The following is a 23,729-nucleotide window of genomic DNA, read 5'->3' on the forward strand; positions in this document are numbered from 1 at the left end:
CAAGGCTGGCACTGAACGGTCCCTGTACCAGATGGTGGTGTGAAGTTGTGCCCAGCAAAGATGCTGAGCTGTCCTCACACCCCACGGAGACACAGAGCTGTGCCCAAGGGGACACTGAGCTGTCCCTGTGCCCAAAGGGGACACAGAGCTGTGCCCAAGGGGACACTGAGCTGTCCCTGTGCCCAAAGGGGACACGGAGCTGTGCCCAAGGGGACGCTGAGCTGTCCCTGTGCCCAAAGGGGACACGGAGCTGTGCCCAAAGGGACACTGAGCTGTCCCTGTGCCCAAAGGGGACACGGAGCTGACCCTGTGTCCAGCTGGCAGAGCAGGGCAGTTCTGTCCCCCAGCAGCACTCGTCCCAGCACGTGCCCTCAGTGTGGGAAGAAGCTGAACGGGGGCTGTTCCTTCTGGGCCCCCACTGGCTCCCTCCTCCTCCTCCAGCAGCAGGGCTGGGGGCCGCAGCCCCCGCACAAAGCTGCTTTACAGGAGAAGTGGGGCCCAGGCGGCCGCTGGCCTCCGTCTCCCTGGCCCGCAGAAAGGGGCCTCCTTCCCACCAAGTCCCCGACCTCCCCTTGCTCACACACACATCTGCACTCACATGCGTGCACTCTGGGGTCCCCAGCGTTTGGGACACTGCTCCCTGCGGCACAGACCCCCCAGCCTTCCCCAAAGCGGGCTCAGCCCCTGCCCCAGCCCCGCTGCCCCGGTCAGGCTCTGCTCAGCACCGAGGGAAACTGAGGCAGGGGGCAAGGAGCCTCAGGCAAGCCGAGGAGGGCACCTGGCTTTGGGGGTGCTGCATCCTCCCCAGCTCACATCGCCCCCACCCCAAAGCCGGAGCGGGCAGGGCTGGGTGCCCCCCACCCACTAATGACGAGCACTGGCTTTGGGTGTGCAGCGGGGTGGGGGATCATGCTGGGAAGGGGCCCCCAGGACACCCAGGTCCCACTGGGCGAGCTGCCAGCTTCCCCGAGGGGTGCTGGGCATCCCGGCTCCCTGCCTGGGGCTTCCCTGCCGGCTCCAAATGGCTTCATCCCCCTGCAAGAACACAGCTGGCTGAGCCCCCCCAGTGGATGGGGGTCCCAGGGTGTGGGCAGGGGGGCCGTGGTGTAGGTGGGGGTCCCAGAGTGTGGGTGGGGGTCCCAGGTTGTGGGTCAGGGTTCCCGTGGGTGTGGGTCCCGGAGTGTGGTCTCAGGGTGCTGGTGGGAGTCCAGGGTGTGGGTGTGAGTCCTGGAGTATGGTTCTCAGGGTGTTCTCCGAGGGTGTGAGTCCCATGGTGTATGTTGGGGTCCTGGGGTGCTGGCGGGTTTCCTGGGGTGCAGGTGGGGGTCTCAGGGTGTGGGTCCCACTGCCTGCCAGGCAGACCAGGAGTTCCATCTCACAGGCGCAGCCCTAGTGCTGAGCAGGGCCCAGGGTGCCCACCCAGGACCCTCGGGCAGGGTACCTATGTGCCTTCAACCGAGCCACCCGTGGGGCTGCTCCAACACGGAGTGGCCGGGCTCCTTGAGCAGGGCTCCTGGCTCCTGGGTGCTTTGGGAGGACAACGCGGGGGCAGCCCCTTCTGAGAACGCAGTGGTGACTCCTGGAAGGAGAGGCTGCTCCCCTCCGTGCCTCCACTTCTCCACTCTCCCTGGGACTGAGCTGCCGGGCAGTCCTCGGGCACAAGGAATCATAGAATCACTAGGTTGGAAAAGACCTTTGAGATCAAGCCCAACCGTACCTGTCCACTACTGAAACATCTCTGAGCACCTCATCTACCTGGCTTTTGAACCCCTCCAGGGATGTAGACTCCACCACCTCCCTGGCCAGGACCTGGCTCAGGTTCTCTGCCAGGGCCTGGAACCCTTTTGGTGAAGAAATTTTTCTCAATGTCCAGTCTAAACCTACCCTGATGCAACTTGAGGCCATTTACTCTCATCCTATCGCTTGGGAGAAGAGATCAACATCCACCTTGCTACAACCGCTTTTCAAGCAGTTGTAGACAGTGACAAGGTCTCTTCTCAGCCTCTTTTCTCCAGGCTAAACAACTCCAGCTGGAGGAGCCAACAGCAGGAAGACAGAGTAAGATCTGTGGCGGACAGGCAGAGGCTGGCAGCGCTGGAGTAGCAGCTGCTCCTCACCCAGGCAGGTGGAACCACATGTGTGAATCCTGGTGCTGCAGTGTTTGTGTGGAACACAGTAAAGCACAGAGAGGCACAGCATCAACAGTACCTTCTTAGAGCGATGAGGAGCAAATCTGAGCATGTTCTTGCCCAGCGAAAGCTCTCACAGCCACCCTGCGATGAAGTGGTCGCAGCTCCTGGCCATGAGGTCCTCCTGAGCATACAGGGCCAACAGCTCCTGGATAGAGCCAGGATTAGGGGAGGTGTCTGCAGGGCTCTGTGGGATGAGAGCAGCGGGATGAGAGCAGCATCACTCCTTGCAGGAGAGAGATGCATGAGGGAGTTTGGGCAGTGGAGTCCAGCCTGGTACACTGCAATAAGAGATTAAGTCAGCTTTGTTATGAGCTCCACCACCCAGCAAAAAGCACAACCACTTCAGCCTCTCTGCATCTGATCCACAGCCCCGCTGCACAGGGCTTGTCACCACAGGCGTTCACTTCAACTGGTTTGGCCACGCGCATGGAGGCGCATCCTGGTGAATATCTTGTGGCCCCTCACCACAAGAAGTATGTTGAGGCTCTGGAGCGAGTCCAGAGAAGAGCAACAAAGCTGGGAAAGGGGCTGGAGAACAGGCCTTATGAGGAACGGCTGAGAGAGCTGGGGGTGTTTAGCCTGGAGAAGAGGAGGCTGAGGGGAGACCTCATTGCTCTCTACAACTACCTGAAAGGAGGTTGTGGAGAGGAAGGTGCTGGCCTCTTCTCCCAAGTGACAGGGGACAGGACAAGAGGGAATGGCCTCAAGCTCCGCCAGGGGAGGTTTGGGCTGGACATTAGGAAAAAAATTTTCACAGAAAGGGTCATTGGGCACTGGAATAGGCTGCCCAGGGAGGCGGTTGAGTCCCCTTCCCTGGAGGGGTTTAAGGGATGGGTGGATGAGGTGCTGAGGGACATGGTTTAGTGTTTGATAGGAATGGTTGGACTCAATGATCTGGTGGGTCTCTTCCAACCTGGTTATTCTATGATTCTATGATTCTATGATTCTATGATTCTATGAATATGCTTCATGCAGACCCACTTCAGGGGGATACTTTTTCCAAGTGCCTGGAGTGATAAGACAAGGGGGAATGGCTTTAAACTGGAAGGGGGAAGAGTTAGATTAGACATTAGGAAGAAATCCTTCACGATGAGGGTGGGGAGGCCCTGGCCCAGGTTGCCCAGAGCAGTGGTGGCTGCCCCATCCCTGGAGGTGTTCAAGACCAGGCTGGATGGGGCTTGGAGCAACTGAATCCAGTGGGAAGTGTCCCTGTCCACGGCAGAGGGTTGGAACTGGATGAGCTTTGAGGTCCCTTCCAACCCAAACCATTCCATGATTCATACCATGTTTCTATGATTTCTGAACTCCTCTCTCCTCATCCTTCCTCGATAAAGCGGCAGAGGGCAGCATGAAAGCAGGATCCCAGCAGAGAGGCTTTTGGGGAAAGAAAGAAAAGGAATGAATGGAGAGACAGATGGAATCTGGTTTTCCTGCTGTCAGGGCCGGCGGAGAGATGGCGACACATGCTGGCACGCTCGGAGACAGCTGGTAGCAGCTGTGGTGGTGGATGGAAAAGCAGGACGTCATCTGTTGCTGCCCCTGTGCTCAGATGCCTGCGGGCTGCTGCGAGATGGAGACCCCAGCATCGCTGCGTGCAGGCAGGCTCGGGGCACTGCTCCTTGGCCACCACACATGGGGACTTGGCTGTGTGAGCAAAACCTGGGCACGGAGCTCCCTGCTCAGGGGTGAAGAGAGGCCCCTGCAGCCTGGCTGAAGGCACTCTGAGCACTGTGATCCAGCTCAGGCCTCGTACTGGGCACCATGGCCCACCTGGGGGCTGGCGCTGGCCACCATCAGCCACCTCGGGGCTGGCCCCAGGCTCCATCACCTGCCCGAGGGTTGGCTCCAGGCTCCATCAACCCATCCCAGGGCTGGCTTTGAGCACCACCGCCGGTCTCAGGGCTGGTCCCAGGGACCCTGTACCCAACACCGGTGAGGTCACATCACCAATCCTGGGTTCAGTTTTGGATCCCTCACTGCAAGAAGGACATTGAGGGGATGGAGCACGTACGCAGAAGGAGCACATGCAGAAGGAGCTGGGGAAGGGGCTGGAGAACAGGGGTTCTGGGAGCAGCTGAGGGACCTGGAGTAGTTTTGTCTGGAGGAGGCTGAGGAGAGACCTCACGACTCTCTACAGCTGCTGGAAAGGAGGTTGTGGTAAGGTGGGCGCTGAGCTCTGCTCCCAAGCGAATCCCTGGAGGGGGTTTAAAAGCCGGGAGTTGGACTCGATGACCTCGAAGCTCTTTCTCAACCAAGGGGCTGCACGACCCCGCGCCTCCCGCCGCGGGGCTGCGCCGGCCCCGGCCTCGAGGGGGCGCAGGTGCCAGCGGGGCCCCACGAGGGGGCGTGGCCTCGCCGGGGCGGAGCCTCTGGACATGGCCCCGCGAGGGGGCGCGGCCTCGCCGCTCCGTCCCGACCCAGCGGGGCGCCCGGGCGCACTCGGTGCCTCCCGCTCCCGCGCGTCCTCCGCGCCCTCCCCACCCCCGTGCCCACTCCGCACGCCCTCACGGCGCATGCGCCGGGGCCGCCCCTCCCCCGCGCGCCTCAGCCGCCTCTGCTGCGCATGCGCAGAGCATTCAGCCGGCGCCCCTCCTCCTGCGCATGCGCAGAGCCCGCAGCCGCGTTTCTCGCCTCCCTCTCCCGCCTCTCCCTCGCGCCCTTCCGGCCCGTGTTGCGCATGCGCCGAGCGCCGCCCCTGCCCCGCTCCTCCCGCACACGTGACCCGCCCGCCGCGCGCGAAGGAGCGGAGCGGCCATGTCGCGCGCTTGTGCCCCCCCCCCCCCCAACCCGGGCCGCGTGCCCGCCTCCCCGCGCATGCGCGGAGCGCGCCCCGCCGCTCGCCTGCCCCGCCCCTCCGGCGCGCGTGCCCCCCCCGAGCGCATGCGCGCCACTCGCCCTCCGTTCTGCGCATGCGCGGAGCCCCCTCCCGCCCCGCGCGCGCCGCGCACGCGCAGAGGCCCCCGCGGCGGCGCCGAGGGCGGAGGGGCGGCGGGGCCGGGGCCGGGCTGTGCGCGGCGCAAAATGGCGGACAGGTTCTCGCGCTTCAACGAGGACAGGGACTTCCAGGTAACGATGGAAGGGTCCGCACCGCGCCCCGGCGGCGCCTCCGGCCGCTGTCCCCCCCGCCCCGCCCCCCGCCTCACCGGGGCTTTGTGCGCGGGCCCGGCGGTAGCGCGACAAAGCGGGGACGGGGTGGGGGGGGCTGCCAGGGTGACCCGTCGGGTCGGGCCATACAGGAACGAGCTACCGGATTTGACGGTCCGTGAACCGGGCCGGTGCCTCCCCTGTTGATCCCCCTGTTGCTCCCCCGGGCCCGTTCCAGCCCCGCCCCGCCTTCCTTATTCCTCTGCTACCCCCACGTATAGATGTCTGTGCCCCGTCACCCCGCCGCTGTCCGCCTCGGGCCCATGCCGCCTTCCCCGGGCCCGTTGCTGCCCTCTCGTTTCCCCCTCCCCCCCTGTGCCCGCTTCCCCCCCTCATTGTTACCCCTCTACCCCCTGTGCCCATTGCTGCCCCCTCTGTGGCCTCTGCCCCCAGGCCCCTTGTTGCCCCCCCTGCCCGGTGCCCTTTGTTTCCCACCCCCGGCCGGTGCCTCCCCCTCTGGAGCCCCGTCCCTCTGGATCCCCAGTCTGGCCCCCCCGCCATGGAAACCGCCTTCCCTCCTCAAAAAACCATTAATATTTTAGCGTAATTACTGTTTTAAAGGGGATTTAAATAAACAATGGGATAATGAATGTTGACTCATTAGGCTTAAACAATGACATTTTGTTTTCTGACTGCAGCCTGAGAGAATTTAGAAATGCAAACAAGAGGAGTGAGGACAATCACAGCTCGAGCAGAGCTACCGATGAGCTCGTGTGTGTCATGCGTGTTCAGGAACCCAGAGCTGTAGCAGTGCTTTTACCTCAACTCCTGCCCCACATCCAAAGAGCTGGGAGGGTTTTTTATAGTTGCAATGCTTGCGTAATTTTATTCAATGTAGCATTAAGGTGCGATCTTAAGAACGATAAGGACATCCCTCTGTGCTGTTCCTTCTGGATGTTTTATGGTACATGTGCTCTGTATGTGTAGGGTACATGGAATCGCTAGGTTGGAAAAGACCTTTGAGATCACTGAGTCCAACTGTACCTGTCCACTATTAAATTATGTTGCGAAGTGCTTCATCTGGCAGTCTTTTAAACATCTCCAGTCATTACTAAATTGTGTTAGAACGGCAGGAGGAAGCGTGCTCTGTGTTGCTGTATTCATGGGCTGTAGGTGGGCTCCCTAATGCAGCCCCATCACGGGCTGGTTGGCCTCATTCGTTTCCTGGAATGAAGAAATTAATTGCAATTAATATTGAAATGATCTGATTAGGTTTTGAAGATCCTATTTCTGGAAGTTACGGAAGCCTGATCTTGGGTTTGAGAATGTTTCTTGTAATAAGTTTGGAAGGGGAAAGAAGAGGTGGGGAACCTGAAACAAGTTGTATACTGGGCAATACAGCTGAGAAATGGGTGAGCTCTGTGTGTTGCACAACTTGTTCACGTGTGTCTTTGACTGGGTGTCCTTGTTCTTGTCCTTTTGTGGGGCAACCCCTTTGCACAAAATAATGGTAGCGGCAAAACCTGTTACTGCGTTGCTGCTCCGGTCACGCAGAGAGAGCGTGAAGTGATGTCAGAGAGGAAACAGTGCTCCATTGCCCAGTGCTGAAATTGTGCTGGCTGTTGAGCATGCTCGGAAACAATAACTCTGTCACAGCCTGGTTTTCCCTTGACTTTAAGAGAGGGCACTGTTTTAAAGTGGGTCTCTATCCACACCGAGTGTCAGGCTTCTGTTGGCTTTACTGTCGATCAGGAAAAAAAAAAAATTAAAGGTATGGTTTACTTTTGTCATAGGGCGACTTGTCTGTTCTTCTCTTCCTGGAAATCTGCCAGTGAGAAGACATTTTATTTTGTGCTTTAAAGTGTCCTTCAAGGAGGAAGTGGAATTGGTCCGCTGGGAAGAGCGGTGAGGAGTTGGGTCAGGCTCGTGGAAAGCTGGATGCTGAAATGATGAGCTATGGAATAGGTGATTAGAGGGAGACTGCACCCAAATATCTGCCAAGGTCGCATAGAACTGGTGGGAGCTCAAGACTCTGTGCTCACACCCCTGACAGATGGTTTGTCTAATGGTTTTTCTGAAACATATTGGTTGAGGAAAGCTTTTTTTAACCTTATCTTCCCTTTTTCTTCATCAAAATTGCTTTCAGAGAACATTTTTTACTTTATTCTCTATATTTGGACAGAGGTCACTTGATTTGTAACGCTGGTGTGGAATAAAGAAAATGGCTTGCTGTGCCGAGTGTTCACAGGTTCGCTATGAAACTGCACTGTGACTGTTGCTAAGTGTAGGGGAAATTACGCCTGCCTTCGGTGTGCGGCTTTTGATCATCTCTCTTCAGTACTGGTCTCAAAGCTACAGCAAAATGAGACGCTCTGTTTGTACAAAGTCACAGATTTGTATGTGTACTCCATTTGTAAGAGTGTTCCTCTCAGTGTTAAGAAGGCCTTTTCCATGCAGTTTCTCGCGGTTTTAATTCTGGGCTTCAGCAGGTGGAATTGGGGTCCTTTGAGTGGCTGTTACTACAGACATGATCCTATGTTGCTGCTGATACCCAAGCAGGCATGATAAGAGGGAGATAGTGCTCTAAACTGACATGGCTTAAAGCAGGGATCAATGTGGATAGCGAGGGGGAGGGAACCTACAGCGATGCTTTGGATTTCATTCTTGGGTGATCTGCTTTTGATCAGACTGGGAGAGTTGGGGTTGTTCAGCCTGGAGAAGAGAAGGCTCCAGGGAGACCTAAGAGCAGCTTCCAGTACTGAAAGGGGCTCCAGGAAAGCTGGGGAGGGGCTCTTGATGCAGGGGTATGAAAAGGGGAAATGGCTTTCAGCTGAAAAAGGGGAGATTGAGATGGTGTGTTAGGCAGAAATGTTTTCTGGGCCCAGGTTGCCCAGAGCAGTGGTGGCTGCCTCATCCCTGGAGGTGTTCAAAGCCAGGTTGGATGGGGCTTGGAGCAACCGGATCCAGTGGGAGGTGTTCCCATGGCTGGGGTGTTGGAACTGGATGGGCTTTGCGGTTTCTTCCAGTCAAACCATTCTATGCTTACTGATGAAGTCAAAGGATGTGTTACAGTCTTGAGAGAGGAGGAAAAACAAAAGGTCAGGAGTAAAACGTATGGGTCAAAGGAACCTTTTAGCTGTTTGGAAGAAAGGCACATGCCTCGGAGTTAGTGATGTGGCTGATAGCAAAGAGTCACTGGGTGAAAAAAAGGTGTTTTGGTGTTCTCTTTAACGCTACCAGTCTTCTTTCTGGAAAGAAACTGGAAAGATTCTGGGTTTGGGAGGATTAGTTTGAGAGTGTGAGCTGGGTGTTCATGTGGGCAGGGGAGAGATGAGGTTAGCAGCACAGGGTTAGCAGAGGTGACAGGATTCAGAGCTTCTGATATGCTGGGGAGGAGTGGATTAAAGGTGACGGAGCTGCTGGGAGCTGTTCTTCCCTCCCCTGTGCCTAAGTAAAGGAAGCTCAGCGTGGTCCAGGAACGCAGGAATGGAAACACAGAGCATTGGAGAGAAATGGGTTCAGGAAGGACAGGACCTGAACCGCCTGGGAAAAAAGAGGTATGAATGGTCTGAAGTGCGTAAAAAGGTGACGAGGGAAGAAGGATTGAACGGAGGGATGAGGACGAAGGAAGAGGAAGTGGGGGACCTTCCCATAACTGCAGTTAAAGCGATGCTGTGGGTATAAGGGAAACTGCAGAGGGAGTGGAGACGTGGTCGTGGGGTTGAAAGTAACCCTGTGGGAAAGAGTAGCTACTGTAAGGATAAGGAGGTCAGATATCCTTAAGGATAAAGACTGTGGTGTGAAGAAAGAGAGAATGATTATGGATTTTAGGTATATTCTGAGTTCTCTCTCTGAGGGGTGGGAAGAACCTCAAACCTAAGGATGGTTTGAAAGTTGAACTTTCCAAAGGAGCAGGAGATGACATTGGAGGATATTGCCACAGTGGGGTCATAAAGCAGCTTTGGGGATTTGTTATGGAAATGTCTTGCTTTTGCTGTGCCATGTGGCTTTAGAAGCCACACAGAGGATGTAGATCCTCCGTTCTTTTTGTTGTATCCTCCCAAACCTTAGAAAATCTCATGGCAAAGCTCATATTTTGGCTGTATTTTGCAGGTGCCGAACTTGAGGGCAGCTCCAGTGAAAGGCATCTGGCTTTGCTCTGCCCAGTGATCCATGGTTGTTCCCTGCCTAGGGCAGCCTGGCAGTTTGCTGGGAAAGCTTTAGGTGGTGGAATGAATTTCAGAAGCAGGGTGTTACTGACCTTCCCTTACTTCTCACTAGGCTCTGAAATGGTCAGTTAAGTCTGCCAGATGGCTTATCCAAACAAATCCCAACCTTTTTCCCTTTTCCATCACGAGAGGGGTTATTTTTGAGTGTGGGCCACTGAGAAGCTTAGTCCTTTGGTTAAAAGATCACACTTAATCTGTGGCAGGGATGTCTGTCACTTCTCTGCCTCCACCCTCTCCTTGATCGACTGTTTCCCCACAGCAGAGACAAAATTGTGAGCCATCTTAACTTCAAGTAATGAGCAATAGCTGTTGTCGAACAGTATTTTAGAGCGTTACTGAAAGCTGTGTGAATACAGGAGGTTGCTGCAATAAGTAGATATATTTTTAGTATTATATTTGTGATTGCAATAATATTATTCTTTAGATTAGCTGTGCTGAACTCAAGGAATGAACACTGTGGATGTCTCTGCATCGCTGACATTCATTGAGGCTCCCAGGTCCTTATAGGTGTTGAGAAAATGTTTTCTTGCTATTCTTTCCTCTTTTCATTGTTGAAGCACAAATATCGTAAGCCGTATGTGTATATGTGTACAATGATTTCCTCTTCCTACATACGTTGCCCTTACTTGCATCATTAGCCCGACAGAACACAAACTGTTCTGTCTCCTTGTTATTTTAGTTTGTTGTAGTCTGTATAATAGAGTAATGCTTCCACTGAGCAGAAATGCCCGCTTTTCTAAACTGGGTTGAAATGTGGCTGTTCTGAACCTCAGTTCTTGTGTTCTTGCTTGGGCCAAGAAAATGGGTGAGCTTTCCTCCACCCTCCAAGGATTTGAAGAGCTAACTGAGCACATCCCCAGGCTGTGCTTCTGGCCCTGCCACTTCCAACGAGTCAAGCTGAACACTGATGGCATGGGGATTTTATGCTTTTTTAATTGGCAGAATGTCAGGGATAAGTTTTGTTCCCAAGCAGCTTAGGCAGTCCGGCTTATCAGGCATTTGGACCAACAGCGAGAAGTTTAACAATCTGTCCTTAATGAGTGTGTATTGTCAGTGGCTTCGGCTTTATTTCCTAGGTGCTGCCCGAGGCAGACGTGTTTGATTTTTACATCCCTTGCAGTCCCTGACTGCTCCTAGGCTCTGTGGCAAAGTTGATGGCTTTCTCTGTGCTGGAAGGCAATAAATAGGGTTGTTTTATTTTGCCTGCTTTTACTAATTGGTAGAAGAAAATGTTAGTGTGGGGGAACGAGGGAAGGAATAGGATCAGAGCACTGCAAACTATGATATCATAGCATCATAGAATAATTTGGTTTGGAAGGGACTGTAAAGTCCATCCAGTTCCAACCCCCCTGTGATGGGCCTTCGTAAACAGTCCCTCTCCAGCTCTCTTGTAGCCCCTTCAGGTACTGGAAGGTCACTGTAAGGTCTTCCCGGAGCCTTCTCTTCTCCAGGCTGAACAAGCCCAACTCTCTCAGCCTGTCCTCGTATGGGACGTGCTCCAGCCCCTCTGATCATCCTTGTAGCCTCCTCTGGACCCGTTCCAACAGCTCCATCTTCTTCTTATGTTGAGGATTCCAGAACTGGACACAGGACTCCAGGGGAGGTCTCACAAGAGAGGAATAGAGGGGCAGAATCACTTCCCTTGCCCTGCTGGCCACGCTTCTTTTGATGCAGCCCAGGATACGGTTGGCTGAGCTTCTAATGGATACAAGATCCCTGTGTCTGAATCTGCCTCTGATAAACATAGCTGAGAGCAGTCTGGGAGACAACCCCTTTCCGAGGCATGTTTTCTTATTTAAGCATTAACTTTGGGTTTTCTAAACCTGTTAGTATTGTTTAGAAATACTTATTTGTTGTTTAGTAGAGTTAAATTTCTGCTACAGGCCCAGCAGAGGAAGCGCATTCACTTCTCTTCCCTCTCTAGCAACGTGTGCTGACTTCTCAGGCGAGCAAAGCAGGAACATCATAACCAATTTTTTGTTTTTTCCTGCCTTTGTGAGCAAGGAATGAAGGAGACAGCTAGGGGAAAAAAAGTAGATTGAGTAACATTGGTTCCATTTTTAGAGGATCACAGGAGAATCTGAACTCCACTGTGAATTTTTGGAACTTGTGGTAAGTCACTTCTGTTGCCTTCTCTCCCACAGTGATGATCTCCATTGCCCTGGGTGACTGGATGGGAAAGGACACACTTTATTCTGCAGTCCCACAAACCATGTCTACGCTATCTCAGCTTCTTTCAAGTTACACCTCTGAAGCAAACCCAGTTCCCCCTAACCAGGCTACTCACACCCACTGCCTGGGGATGCAGAGCTGTAGGAGTTCATCCTTTGTTGCTGTTCTTGGCCAGTGTTTCCTTTGGTTGAGACATGGTTTTTTTTCTACCATTCAGTTTTAAACCCATAGTGATTCTTAGTACTTTCACCTCCAAGCAGCCCTGCGAGCGGTTAATCCATCTGAAGTTGTAGCTGTTCCCAGTTTTAAAGGCAGAACTTGGTACTGGGAAGCCTGCTCTAAATACCCAGGTATCAACCCTCCATTTCCATCATTTGACCCAGTTTGGAGTCCTGAAACCAATGTTTGGCTGTGGTATCTCTTGAGGACAGTTGGTGACTGAACATTTGCCTATAGACTGGTCTGTAGTTCGGCCACTGAAAGGTTCTTGCTTCTTTATTTTTCTTTTTGCTTTTTCTATTTTCAGCTTTTAGGTGCTGTTTGTTGTTAGATGTTGTTACTGTGCCAGGCACACGTTAGTACTCTTATGGGAGGGCATGTATGACATTTCTGTCTTAGCCCTGACATCGCTTGAGAGCCTTAACGGTCTGATCACAGAATTCTCTTCTTGCGGGGCATTTTGCCTTTCCCTTTGCGTTCTTGCAGGTTTCAGCATCTTAAAACTTTCCACATTTACAACTTGATTTGCAGTGAGGAGCTGAGAGTAGACTCCTTCTCTCTAATATGTAGATCTACATCGTTTTTACTACTTTATTCTTATTTGCTGTTCCTTTGTTACACACCCTAGGCCTGTATTTTTACCCTTTTTGCTACCTTATTGTGTGGAGAGGTTTTAACTTGGATTTCTTCTGCCTACAGGTGTGTTTGTACAGGGCTCTGTGAAAACAAACCTTACGTTAGTGCATTCAGGCTGCTGTTACGGGGTTGGATTTCTCTGTACAAACACATTGACCGCATTGTTGCTTACAGTTTGTTGGCTGAGTCGGCAGTTGCTCTGTTTCCCCTCTGGTCATTGATAAAAACGTTGCATGGTACCTAGTGGAATGTGTTATGAGCTTAAATGCTGTTGCTGTGCCCCTGAGTGAGGTTTTCTGTGATGTTTTTGTTTAGAAAATGCCCTTCATTGACTCAAAACACCATATTAAGAAACAAAGCAAAAAGACAGTACTATAAAAGTGTGGAAGTTTGTGGTGGTAAATAATGATTCTCCAGCCATTAAATTGCGAGCACCCTGTCCTATCAAGGCATTTTCTCAGCAGACTGAGAGATTTGGAGTTCTTCAGTGTGGAGAAGAGAAGGCTCTGGGGAGATCTTAGTACAGCCTCCAGTACTGAAAAGGCCTGCAGGAAAGCAGGGGAGGGGCTCTTGATCTGGGAGTGCAGAGATAGAATGAGGGGGAATGGTTTTCATCTGAAAAAGGGGAGATTGAGATGAGATCTTGGAGAGAAATGTTTTCCTGTGAGGGTGGGGATACCCTGGCCCAGGTTGCCCAGAGAGGTGGTCAAGCCCCATTCCTGGAGATGTTCAAGGTCAGGTTGGATGGGACTTGGAGCAACTGGATCCAGTGGGAGGTGTCTCTGCCCATGGAAGGGGGTTGGAACTGGATGGGCTTTGAGATCACTTCTGACCCAAACCATTCTAAGTTTGTGGTCGTAAAGCCCTAGCTATTAAACGATGAGCACCCTGTCCCATCAGGGCTTTGTCTCTGTGGCTCTTGTTTGAAAGTTCTTGTTAGTCCTGAAGAGGTGGGTGCTGGAAGCACAACATCTTCCACATCAAAGTGCATTAAGAAATAGCTGAGAGAAGATTGGGTGAGCAAGACCGATGGTGATGCTCTTCAGTGCAGTTGCTGGAAAGGTTGAAAAACTAAACGTCATTCATTGTGTGCTGGAATAGATTTATAGCTGGCGTTGGTAGCAGCAGAAAGAATCTGAAAGGCATTAAGTTGTTCACATTCGGTGCCAAAGTATGTACAGCGTAGTGAAGTGGAGACCTGCTTCTCGCTTCTACTCCTTTTTCTATGAGCTGTTTATCTCTGAGCTGTAGAACATGTTCTTAATTGGGCAGCTCTAACTAAGCATTTATATGCACATTTTCCTGGCTAAAGCTCCTGACCTGCGAGGAGTCTTGAATGTGCAGGTGTTTTTGGACTTAACAAGTGTAGAATTTGCCATCAAAAGTAACTTTTATTTTGGTAAATAAAAGGTTCTGTCAGCTTCTCAACGTATAATTACAAGATGCTTCTTTCAAAAGTTGCCAATTTAAATTCACATCCAAATCTTAAGTGAGTGCTTTTGTTATATTGACTTGAGAGGATTCTTGGTTTAAATACTCTCATAATAATTGGTTTGTGTGTTTGCCTACAGTGAGGTTTTGCTGCAGCTTTCACAAGATGTTGGCTGTAAATATGGAGCTATTTCTGAGGGCGTGAGGATGTGCAATGTCCATATTGCTTGTTATTGCCCTTGTGTTGCTTATTTACAGGAAAGGGACTGGAAAAGCCATTTGTAACGTGCAAAAGGCTATGAAAATGCTGGCTGCTCTTTGTGAACGCTTCACCTCGATGTTGCTAGGAAAGGATAACTGATTTTTTTTGTCTTCACAGTCACTACAGAGAGCAACAGGAAAAAGGATAATTTTGTTCTGGGAAGCATGTAACAAAGGCTTTCCAGGTACCGACACAGAGTTGCTTTTGTATGGCTTTTTATAGTTTTGAGAAACCAGCTAGACTTTTAAAATGATCCAAGAAAGCATCCAGTGCAAGCAGGGTTGGAAGGAATCATCTTCTAGGTGCAAGTTGGTCTTAAAAATGTATTTTCTTCTGGGTGCATAATGAATATTCAAGAACCACTCTCCTGGAGTTGTTTTTGAATTCTCTGGATAGGTTTCAAAACAGCAACATGATTGCCTGTCTCAGTTATGTTGTGGAACTCTTCCATCGTGGAGAGTCATCGAGTCCTGTGTAGCTTAAAAGGGCAGCAGAAATGACTGACTGAGATCTGTAGGCAGTGTGTGTAGGATCTTGTGTGGATCTTGTGGAGAAATTATAAACCCTTTACACTGTTATTGTGTGCAATAAACAGTCAATTAGTTGTGGTGAGTGGATATGGTGCCAACACCTTCCCTCTCCCCTCTGTGTTTACTGGTGAGGTTAGGGATGAGGTTAGGATCTCATGTAGCCACAACTACATGAGATAAGAGGTGGTACCAGCAGACCTTGATGCTTGTGCCTTTTATATTTGACCCCTGTCTAGGGCTTTTTTTTTTTTTCTCTTCTGTAACTCTAGCAGCTCTTAATGATCCGTCTCACCTTTGGGCAGCTTGGGGAGAGGTGGGTCGGCAGGCTTGAGGCTGTGCAAAACTGACAGAAATGGTAACGACTGAGCAAGCCAGAAAGACTTCTGAAAAGACAATAAGAGAATGAGATGCAAAATGCAGCACAAAATCACAGGATGGTTTGGGTTGGGAGGGACCTCAAAGCCCGTCCAATTCCAACCCTCTGCCATGGGCAGGGACATCTACCACTGGATCCGATTGCTCCAAGGCCCATCCAGTCTGGCCTTGAACGCCTTTAGGGATGGGGCATTGACCACCTCTCTGGGCAACCTGGGCCAGGGTGACCTCACCCTCACAGGAAAATATTTGTCCCTAACGTCTCATCTCAGTCTCCCCTCTTCCAGATGAAAACTGTGCCCCCTCATCCTGTCCCTGCACTCCCTGATCAAGAGCCTCTCCCCAGCTTTCCTGCAGCCCCTTTCAGTATTGGCAGCTGCTCTGAGGTCTCCCTGGAGCCTTCTCTCCAGGCTGAACAACCCCAACTCTCTCAGCCCGTCCTCGTATTGGAGGAAAGTTGATTCTGGTTTGCCAGTTGTAATTCCTAGCTGTGTTTTTGTGTCAGGCAAGAGCCCAGAGCTCTGTCGGGTCCTTGCAGGGTCATTCCTGTTTCTGTCTCTCATGGCCACTGATGCAGGTGGCCTGGAGTTCTGCTGGGAGCCACCTTTGACAAAGCCAATGGATGTTAAGGTACCATTTCCTCCTAAAGGTCTTGTAACTGCTCACGGTCCTCCTTTAAATATTTCACATCCAATAAGATACCTGTTTATGGAATCACTGAGTCTTTCTTTTTTTCATCCTTGAAGGGAGCCATGTGCGTGCAAGCAGTGAGGAATTTGGAGAGATGACATTTGCTCGCTTGTGTTCACACGCTGCTCCAGTTTCCTGCGCTCAGCTGCTGAGACCTTGCATCTGAGCTGCCCCATCTTGGGCCAGCTGCAGGAAATGTCAGCTGTGCTTTCCAGCTGCGGGAGCAGGGACCAGAGGGCTTGCCAAAGTGTTCTGTGACTTGTAGCTAACATAGGCGGCCTTGGCTTTATCTACAGTAGAAAATGGCCTTTTTTGTGGGTACTCATTTCTCTTTTGAGATATTCCTGATGTCTCAGCTGCTGGCTTACAGCCTGATGTCTTCAGAGCTTTCAGACACAGGGAGTGGGCTTGGTTAAAGGTTTTGAAGTAGCACTTGTGGGTAAGAACCCTGAATTTTATAGCTTGACTTCATATTTTTGGGAGTTGAAGATTTATTGATTGCATCGTTGGATAAATAGAGTGGTGCACAAGTGGTGCTGATTTGCTGTAGTGTTTTAAAATTCCATTTTCTGAAGTAAATGCAATCTAAATGTTGGGGTTTTGAGTCCTTTCTTGGTAGTCCACCAGTGTAAAACTAATTTATGAATATCTAAGGAGCACATTGTGTTCTTTTCAAGTGCAGTTAGGCAATCATGATCACCCTGTGCTCTTTTCCAGTGCATTTAAGAAATAATGATGGTGAGTACAGTGAGGTTTTCTGCAGAATTGCTCTAAGACTCTTATCTGCATGGCCATGAGAACATGTGTATGCATCTTCCTGAGCTGGTCCGTGGATTCAGTATGGGTGTGAATAGACGTTTCTGCTTTGGCATCTCAGCAACTGCATTCATAGAACCATAGAATAGAATCATAGAATCATTAAAGTTGGAAAAAACCTCTTAGTTCATCCAGTCCAACTGTCAGCCCAACCCCACCGTGCCTACTAAGCCATGTCCCTAAGTGCCACGGCCACATGGTTTTTCAACCCCTCCAGGGATGGAGACCTCCCACTGCCCTGGGCAGCCTCTGCCAGGGCTTCACCACTCTTCTGATGAAGAAATTTTTCCTGGTATCCAATTTAAGCCTCCCCTGGTGCAGCCTGAGGCCATTTCTTCTCATCCTATTGCCTGCTACTTGGGAGCAGAGCCCAGCATCCTCCTTACCACAGCCTCCTTTCCAGGAGCTGCAGAGAGCCATGAGGTCTCCCCTCAGCCTCCTCTTCTCCAGGCTAAACAGCCCCAGGTCCCTCAGCCTCTCTCAGAACCTCTGGGCTCCAGACCCTCGATTCTGCCTGTTTCCTACCCAGTCACCACTGACTTTTTCGTGCTCTTAGCCATTGGCTTTTGTGCTGGAGCCTCTTGTTGTACTCCATGCCACTGAAGGCATTGTCCCTGTGACTTGTGGAACAGGCAGTGTTTTCCCCAGGTATGCTCATTCCAGGCTCTTCCCATCTGACTTCTGCTGGGGTTTGTAAGTTCATCTCCTTTCCCATTAATAATAATGCTCCTGTAACCGAGCTCTCTTGTTGAGCGGTGACTGAGGACAGCTGAGCTGAATGGAGGCGTTCTGAAAGAAAGCCCTCACGTCTCCATTATGCTGCTCCTTTGTTGTAGTTCTTTCCCATCTCCACGTGAGAGCTGTGTTTGGCCTGGATGCGGAAATGTGGGCTCCTGCATTTACTCTTCCTCTGAAATAATACACAGATAACTTAGGGCTCTTCATAAAAGAAACCGCTAATTCCTGTCAGGAATCTGCACTGTATGGAATGCATTCAGCACACTGATATCTTAATATCCCCTGTGTTTGGGCAGATTGGAAAGAGCAGTCCTGTAATTAATATCCAGAGAGGTCTGCTAGCCTTGCAGCGGTTGAAGTGACTCATTGTTCTTTCCTCTTGATGTTGGTGATGCTGTAGGTGACTTAGAAAATGTGATGCTCAGAAGTCAGGTCTGAATTTTGATCCTCCCTTTTGGGGAAGAAAGAGAGAAGGAGGGAACATCTCTTTCTTCTGCCCTGTAGTTGTGAAGCTGCTTTTACAATTGTCGTGTCCCTCCCCACTCCGTAATATCTGGGTGTCCTTGGGTGCTTTGTCTTTGCCCACCTTCGTTAAAAGGTGCCTCAGGTAGAGGAGAGAATGAATACTGTGATATCGAACTTTGATAAATGGGCTTAAATTAATAATTCATTTCACTTGCATTGAGTAATGTACTGGCAACAATTCTTGCTGCTGAAGACTTTAGGATGAAAGCATGATTAAATTCTTAATTTTTTTTTTTTTTTAATTCTACTGACCAAATCTTGCTACTGCAATGTTTGAGACCTTATAAGTAAGGAAAAAACAGCAGGACCCTTAGCTATTTAACTGGAATTGTGTCAGAAAATGCAGTGACTCTGCCATGTTCAATCTTGGACAAAATGGCATTTGTTGGGCCAGAGCTCTGGAATGTTTACAGCCCAAATAAGGGAGAAAAAGGGTCTGAAATCCTGCATGGAGGCAGCTTTTGTTAGTTGATTTTTCAGATGCTGTGTTTATAACTAAGTAGTTAATTATGTGAGGGCTCCAGGACATAAGGTTTGGCAAAGAGCTTCAGGCAAAGTTCAAATGATGAGAAAGTGGAGGAGAGAGGAGAGGATGTGGCTGTGAGTAACCAGAACGGGTGGTTCACCAAAGTTAGGTCATCTTGCCCCCAAAATTACAGGACACAACTATATTGGCTTATGGAGATGAACACAACAAGGAGACTAAATGATGTGTGTGGTGTGTAACAGGAATTTTTAGGTGCTGAAGGCTTGTACTTCTCATACAGGTAGTAAAATATATTGAATTTCAGTCTGCTCATAGTGAAGCATCTGGCGTTGGAGCACTTGCTGTAGCACAAAGTGATGGCTGCTCGAGTGGAAGCCTCTCATCTCGTGGGCTCTGCTATTTCTGGATGGAGGTAGCACCAGTAAGAAAGCGATGTAAGCAGTGCAACACATCTTGTTTTACAAGTGAGGAAGCCTGATGCGGGCAGCGCTGAAATGGAGGGGCAGAGGGTGCTGCCTTCAGCCTGAAATCCTTGCCCATGGGAGGAGGTGGGAACCCTGTCTTTAGCTAAAAGAGCCAGGATTTACTGTATCCCTGTAATAGTCATCAGGGAAGGAGGCTTGGGAATAGGGTTTGAATAGTGGTGGGTTTGATGCAGCTGCAGTTTTATGGCCCAGTATCCATTTTGTAGGGATCAAATTCCTGTTTTCACTTAAAGGTTTCCTCAGAAGAGGGAAACATCCTCAAGTCTGCAGAAAACACAGATCAAAACACAGATCCTGGGCTGCATCAAAAGAAGCGTGGCCAGCAGGGCAAGGGAGGTGATTCTGCCCCTCTGTTCTTCTCTTGTGAGACCTCCTCTGGGGTATTATGTCCAGTTCTGGTGTCCTAAACATAAGGAGATGGATCGGTTGGAACGGGTCCAGAGGAGGCTATAAGGATGATCCCAGGGCTGGAGCACCTTCCACACGAGGACAGGCTGAGAGATTTGGGGTTATTCAACCTGGAGAAGAGAAGGCCCCGGGAAGACCTTATAGTGACCTTCCAGTACCTGTAGGGGCTACAAGAGAGATGGGAGAGGGACTGTTTACAAAGGCATGAAGTGACAGGACTAGGGGCACTGGCTGTAAACTGTAGAAGGGTGTATGTAGACTAGACGTAAGGAGGAATTTCTTCACAATGAGAGTGGGGAGGCCCTGGCCCAGGTTGCCCAGAGAAGCTGTGGCTGCCCCATCCCTGGAGGTGTTCAGGGCCAGGTTGGATGGGGCCTTGGGCAGCAGGCTGATCCAGTGGGAGGTGTCGCTGCCCATTGTGGAAGGGTTGTAACTGGATGGGCTTTAAGGTCCCTTCCAACCCAAACTCTTCTATGATTCTGTAAAATCCCTTTAAAAATGTAGCTGTGCTTAGAGTTCATGTGTGCCAGCAATGTAGTTTGTTCTCAACAGATTCAGCGTTTAGGGTTTAATTAATTGTTAGATTCAAATGTTAGTGTTTTGTGTTCCTCTGATTCGTTGTCTTAAGACACAGCAAAATGGAGATGTGTGGATCCATTTGATGTGCCAGGTGGAAGGAGTGGAAAAGAAGGAAAACAGATGGAATCCCCCTCATCTTATTCCCTGGGGATGAGGAAGCAAAGGGACAGACTGTGCTGCCTCCAGCCCCACAGAGTCCCCGCTCCAGAGAGCCTGTGATCACTACACAGCAGCCACCATTGCTTTAATAAGCTGTTTGTTGAGGCCCCGGACATGTGAACCGTTTTCTTCTGTGCTTATTAGGCACTGTTAGGCTGAACAGGTTCATAAATTTGACCTCAGTGTGACTTGAATTGTATCTCCCTGCTGTTTTCCAGGGTGAGCTACTTTATGATGGAAGGAAAATGTTTCCTTTATTGTTTGTTTTAAGTATTGATAAGTTTAGAATGGCCTCTGTGATGAGAATTGATTTCAGTTCTGTTTGGGCACTTTGTTATTCCGATGCTTTAAATTACCAAGTCCTTAATAGTCAGCTTCCCAATAGAGCGAGCAGTTTGTCAGCATCCCACCAGGGCTTGTTCCGTGCCCAGGAGTTCAAGGTGATGGGAACCACCCTGCCTCTTTTGAAAGCTCTAGTGTAAGTATTGCTGGTATTGGTGTAAACAAGCAACTTATGAGCTGGCAACGTGTGCTTGCAGCCCAGAAAGCCAACCATATCCTGGGCTACATCCATAGCAGTGGGACCAGCAGGGCTAGGGAGAGGGTTCTGCCCTCTACTGCACTCTGGTGAGACCTCACCTGGAGCCCTGCGTTCAGTTCTGGAGTCCACAGCACAGGAAGGACCTGGATCTGTTGGAGCAAGTCCAGAGGAGGCCATGGAGGTGATCCGAGGGCTGAAGCACCTCCCATATCAGGACAGGCTGAGAGAGCTGGGGTTGTTCAGCCTGGAGAAGAGAAGGCTCTGTGAGGACATTAGAGCAGCTTCCAGTACGGAAAGGGGCTCCAGGAAAGCTGAGGAGGGGCTCTTGGATCAGGGAGTGCAGGGATAGGATGAGGGGGAATGGTTTTTAGCTGAAGGAAGGGAGATTGAGATGAGATGTTAGAATCATAGAATCATAGAATAGTTTGGGCTGGAAGGGACCTTAAAGATCATCTGATTCCAACCCCGGCACGATGGGCAAGGACACATCCCACTAGATCAGGCTGCCCAAGGCCCATCCAACCTGGCCTTGAACACCTCCAGGGATGGGGCAGCCACAGCTTCCCTGGGCAACCTGGGCCAGGGCCTCCCCACCCTCATTGTGAAGAAATTCCTCCCTATGTCTAGTCTAAATCTGCCCCTCTCCAGTTTACAGCCATTGCCCCTCGTCCTATCACTACAAGTCCTTGTGAACAGTCCCTTCCTAGCTTTCCTGTAGCCCCTTCAGGTACTGGAAGGTTGCTATAAGGTATTCTTGGAGCCTTCTCTTCTCCAGGCTGAACCCCAACTCTCTTGGCCTGTCCTCGGATGGGAGGTGCTCCAGCCCATCTTAGAAAGAAATGTTTTCCTGTGGGGGTAGGGAGGCCCTGGCCCAGGTTGCCCAGAGAAGCTGTGGCTGCCCCATCCCTGGAGGTGTTCAAGGCCGGGTTGGATGGGACTTTGAGCAAGCAGATCCAGTGGGAGGTGTCCCTGCCCATGGCAGGAGGGTTGGAACTGAATGGGCTTTGAGGTCCCATCTGACTGAAACCATTCCTTAATTCTGTGATCTCCACTCCCTTTACCAGTTGCAAAAATCTCAATGAAACAAATAATAAATCCTAAATTATATAAATACATAAAATGGATAATAGCGGAGTCGCTAGAGCTTAGAGAGAATAGCTTTATTTGCTTTCTGAGTTCTTTGCATGTGAGTGTTGTGTCTCTGGCATAGTTTGTGAGAGGAGACATTGTTTTTAAGCACGGAAGAATTGAGTTGTAAAGCCCCAAATCAACCAGGCATGCGGGACCCTTGCCATTGTAAAACCGGTTTTAAATGTTGGCAGACACTGCTGCTGAAGGAGATTGTGAGTACACAGAAAGGTTTTGCCAGCCCCAGGTAACTCAATTGGCATTTTCTGAGCTATGAATATCTGCAGGCAGCAAATCACATGGTGAAATTAGGCAAGGGAGAATCACTTCCTTGTTTTTGCTAAGAGTGTTTCAAGTGTTTATCTAAATGTTACGTGGATTTAATTTGTTATGGATGAAGTTCTAGTAATGTGTTTTTGCTAGCATTCAGCAGTGCAAATCCGTTAACAGCATGTGTGCTCCTGGCTGCTTCTATTCTCTTGAGTGCTGCTTTTTGGGAGGTTGGGCCGTTCCTTTTGGCCGTTGAGGCAAGTCGTGTGTTGTTTGCTCCCTCTTGGGCCCCTTGACTTCGTGGTCTGTACATCTGTGCTGTGCCTGGCTTGGAGGACTACAAGCATTTTCAAGCAGCCCAGGAACTGTACGTGCATGGTAGGTTTGCCTTCCTCTTGCTCCTCAAAGGCTGTCCAAAAGAAATAGATGGGAGTGGGTTGCTGCTTGCAGATTAGGCCCCAAATTTGCTCTGGAGAGGCCGTGGGAAAGACAGCTGCTGGGAGCTGTGCGAGGCCTGGGCGAGTTACCACTGTGGATGGCAGATGATGTATGGGCTGGCGGTTGGGGCACCGGCTTCAAAGCGCGTTCTCTTGGCAACGGGGTTTTGTCAAGATGGTCTCTTGCAGATTTGCATTGCTCAATCCGAATGCTTGTTCCAGAGGATTTCGGGAGGCTGGTGCCTGGCTTGTGAAATTCCAGCAGGCAGTCCATTACAACTCTAATTTGCTCTTTCGTGTGCTGGCTTTCATTAAAATTTTTGCAGAAGGAGAAGTTGGTGTTGGTAGGAAGGAGGAGAGTGACAACATGTTTCTCTTGGCAGTGGCGTGAGGTGTTCCTGCACAGAGCAACTGTGGAGCTGGGACGCAAATAAAATCTGCCAGGAGTTTGGTATTTACTGCCAGGAGGATTTCAGTGGCCTGGGAAAGGAAACGGGAGCAGAGCTGAGGCCTTGGCGCCTCCCCAGGTTTGGCAGGGCTGTGCTGCGGAGCAGTGCCCAGGGATCACCCTCTGCAGTAGCTTTTGTACCCATCTTGCTGCAGCCCTCTCTCCTATTTGCTTCGGAGTTTGTAGCTAGAAAGGCATTTTTTTTCCTGTCCAAGCATGTGTTAGTGATGTTTGTTTCTAGTGCTACATTATGGACACGTTGAGTGGCCAGAAATGGTTCACCATGCTCGCAGTTCCAGGAATTCGAGGTTTTGGAAACCTCTGAAACTACAAGAGATGTTTGTTTTTCCTGAAATGGCTGTTCACATCCATGATGGTGTTCCAGCTGTAACGGTTAGTCTGGAGGACAGAGGCTGCTGTTTGCATTCCTAGCTCGAGCGCCTGCTATGCTTGATGTCTTGGGAAAGGCATGGAAGGGTTGAGTTTTTCCCTAGTGGCTGCTTGTGGAGGGTTGCGCAGCTCTAGTTGCTGCTCATTTTGGGTGTCACACTGTGATTATATGGCTGCTTTGGGCAGGGAGAGGTCGCCCCACTCAGAAATGGGCAGTTGGGAGGGTATACAGTGATATCGGTGCAGGCTGGTCACAGTCCACCATAACCACAGTCCTGTTTAGTTATCCGTGCTGGTTTAATTATGCTACATGACCAGCCTGTGGGAGTAAAGATGGGAGTGCTCTGAGAGGGTAAGAAAGTGAGGCGCTTGGTTTTCTTATTCTTAGTAGTATTTTCTTTGCCGTGTGAGCATTTACACACTTTATCACCCTGTATATCTCTTGGTCCATTTCTCTTTGCTCACACGCGTTCCTCAGGGAGATCACTCTTTCTGTAG

The 23,729-nt window shown here is 50.6% G+C and overlaps 1 protein-coding gene across 5 annotated transcripts in view; it reads left to right on the forward strand.

Annotated features, from left to right (window-relative positions):
• GPATCH8 (G-patch domain containing 8) overlaps nucleotides 1-23,729 on the forward strand; it is a 152,358-nt gene that overhangs the window by 80,353 nt on the left and 48,276 nt on the right. For 3 of the 5 annotated variants that reach the window (XM_069877105.1, XM_069877107.1, XM_069877106.1), the window contains exon 1: nucleotides 5,216-5,258. Coding sequence is in view for 2 of the 5 variants with exons in the window: in XM_069877103.1 (XP_069733204.1) it covers nucleotides 5,214-5,258 (45 nt within the window). In the remaining 3 variants the exon portion in view is untranslated. Of the gene's footprint in view, nucleotides 1-5,175; nucleotides 5,259-23,729 lie in introns of those variants that run through there. The other 2 variants (XM_069877103.1, XM_069877104.1) reach the window with 1 other exon arrangement.

This window comes from Phaenicophaeus curvirostris, chromosome 26 (genome assembly GCF_032191515.1).
Source record: "Phaenicophaeus curvirostris isolate KB17595 chromosome 26, BPBGC_Pcur_1.0, whole genome shotgun sequence".
NCBI lineage: Eukaryota > Metazoa > Chordata > Aves > Cuculiformes > Cuculidae > Phaenicophaeus > Phaenicophaeus curvirostris.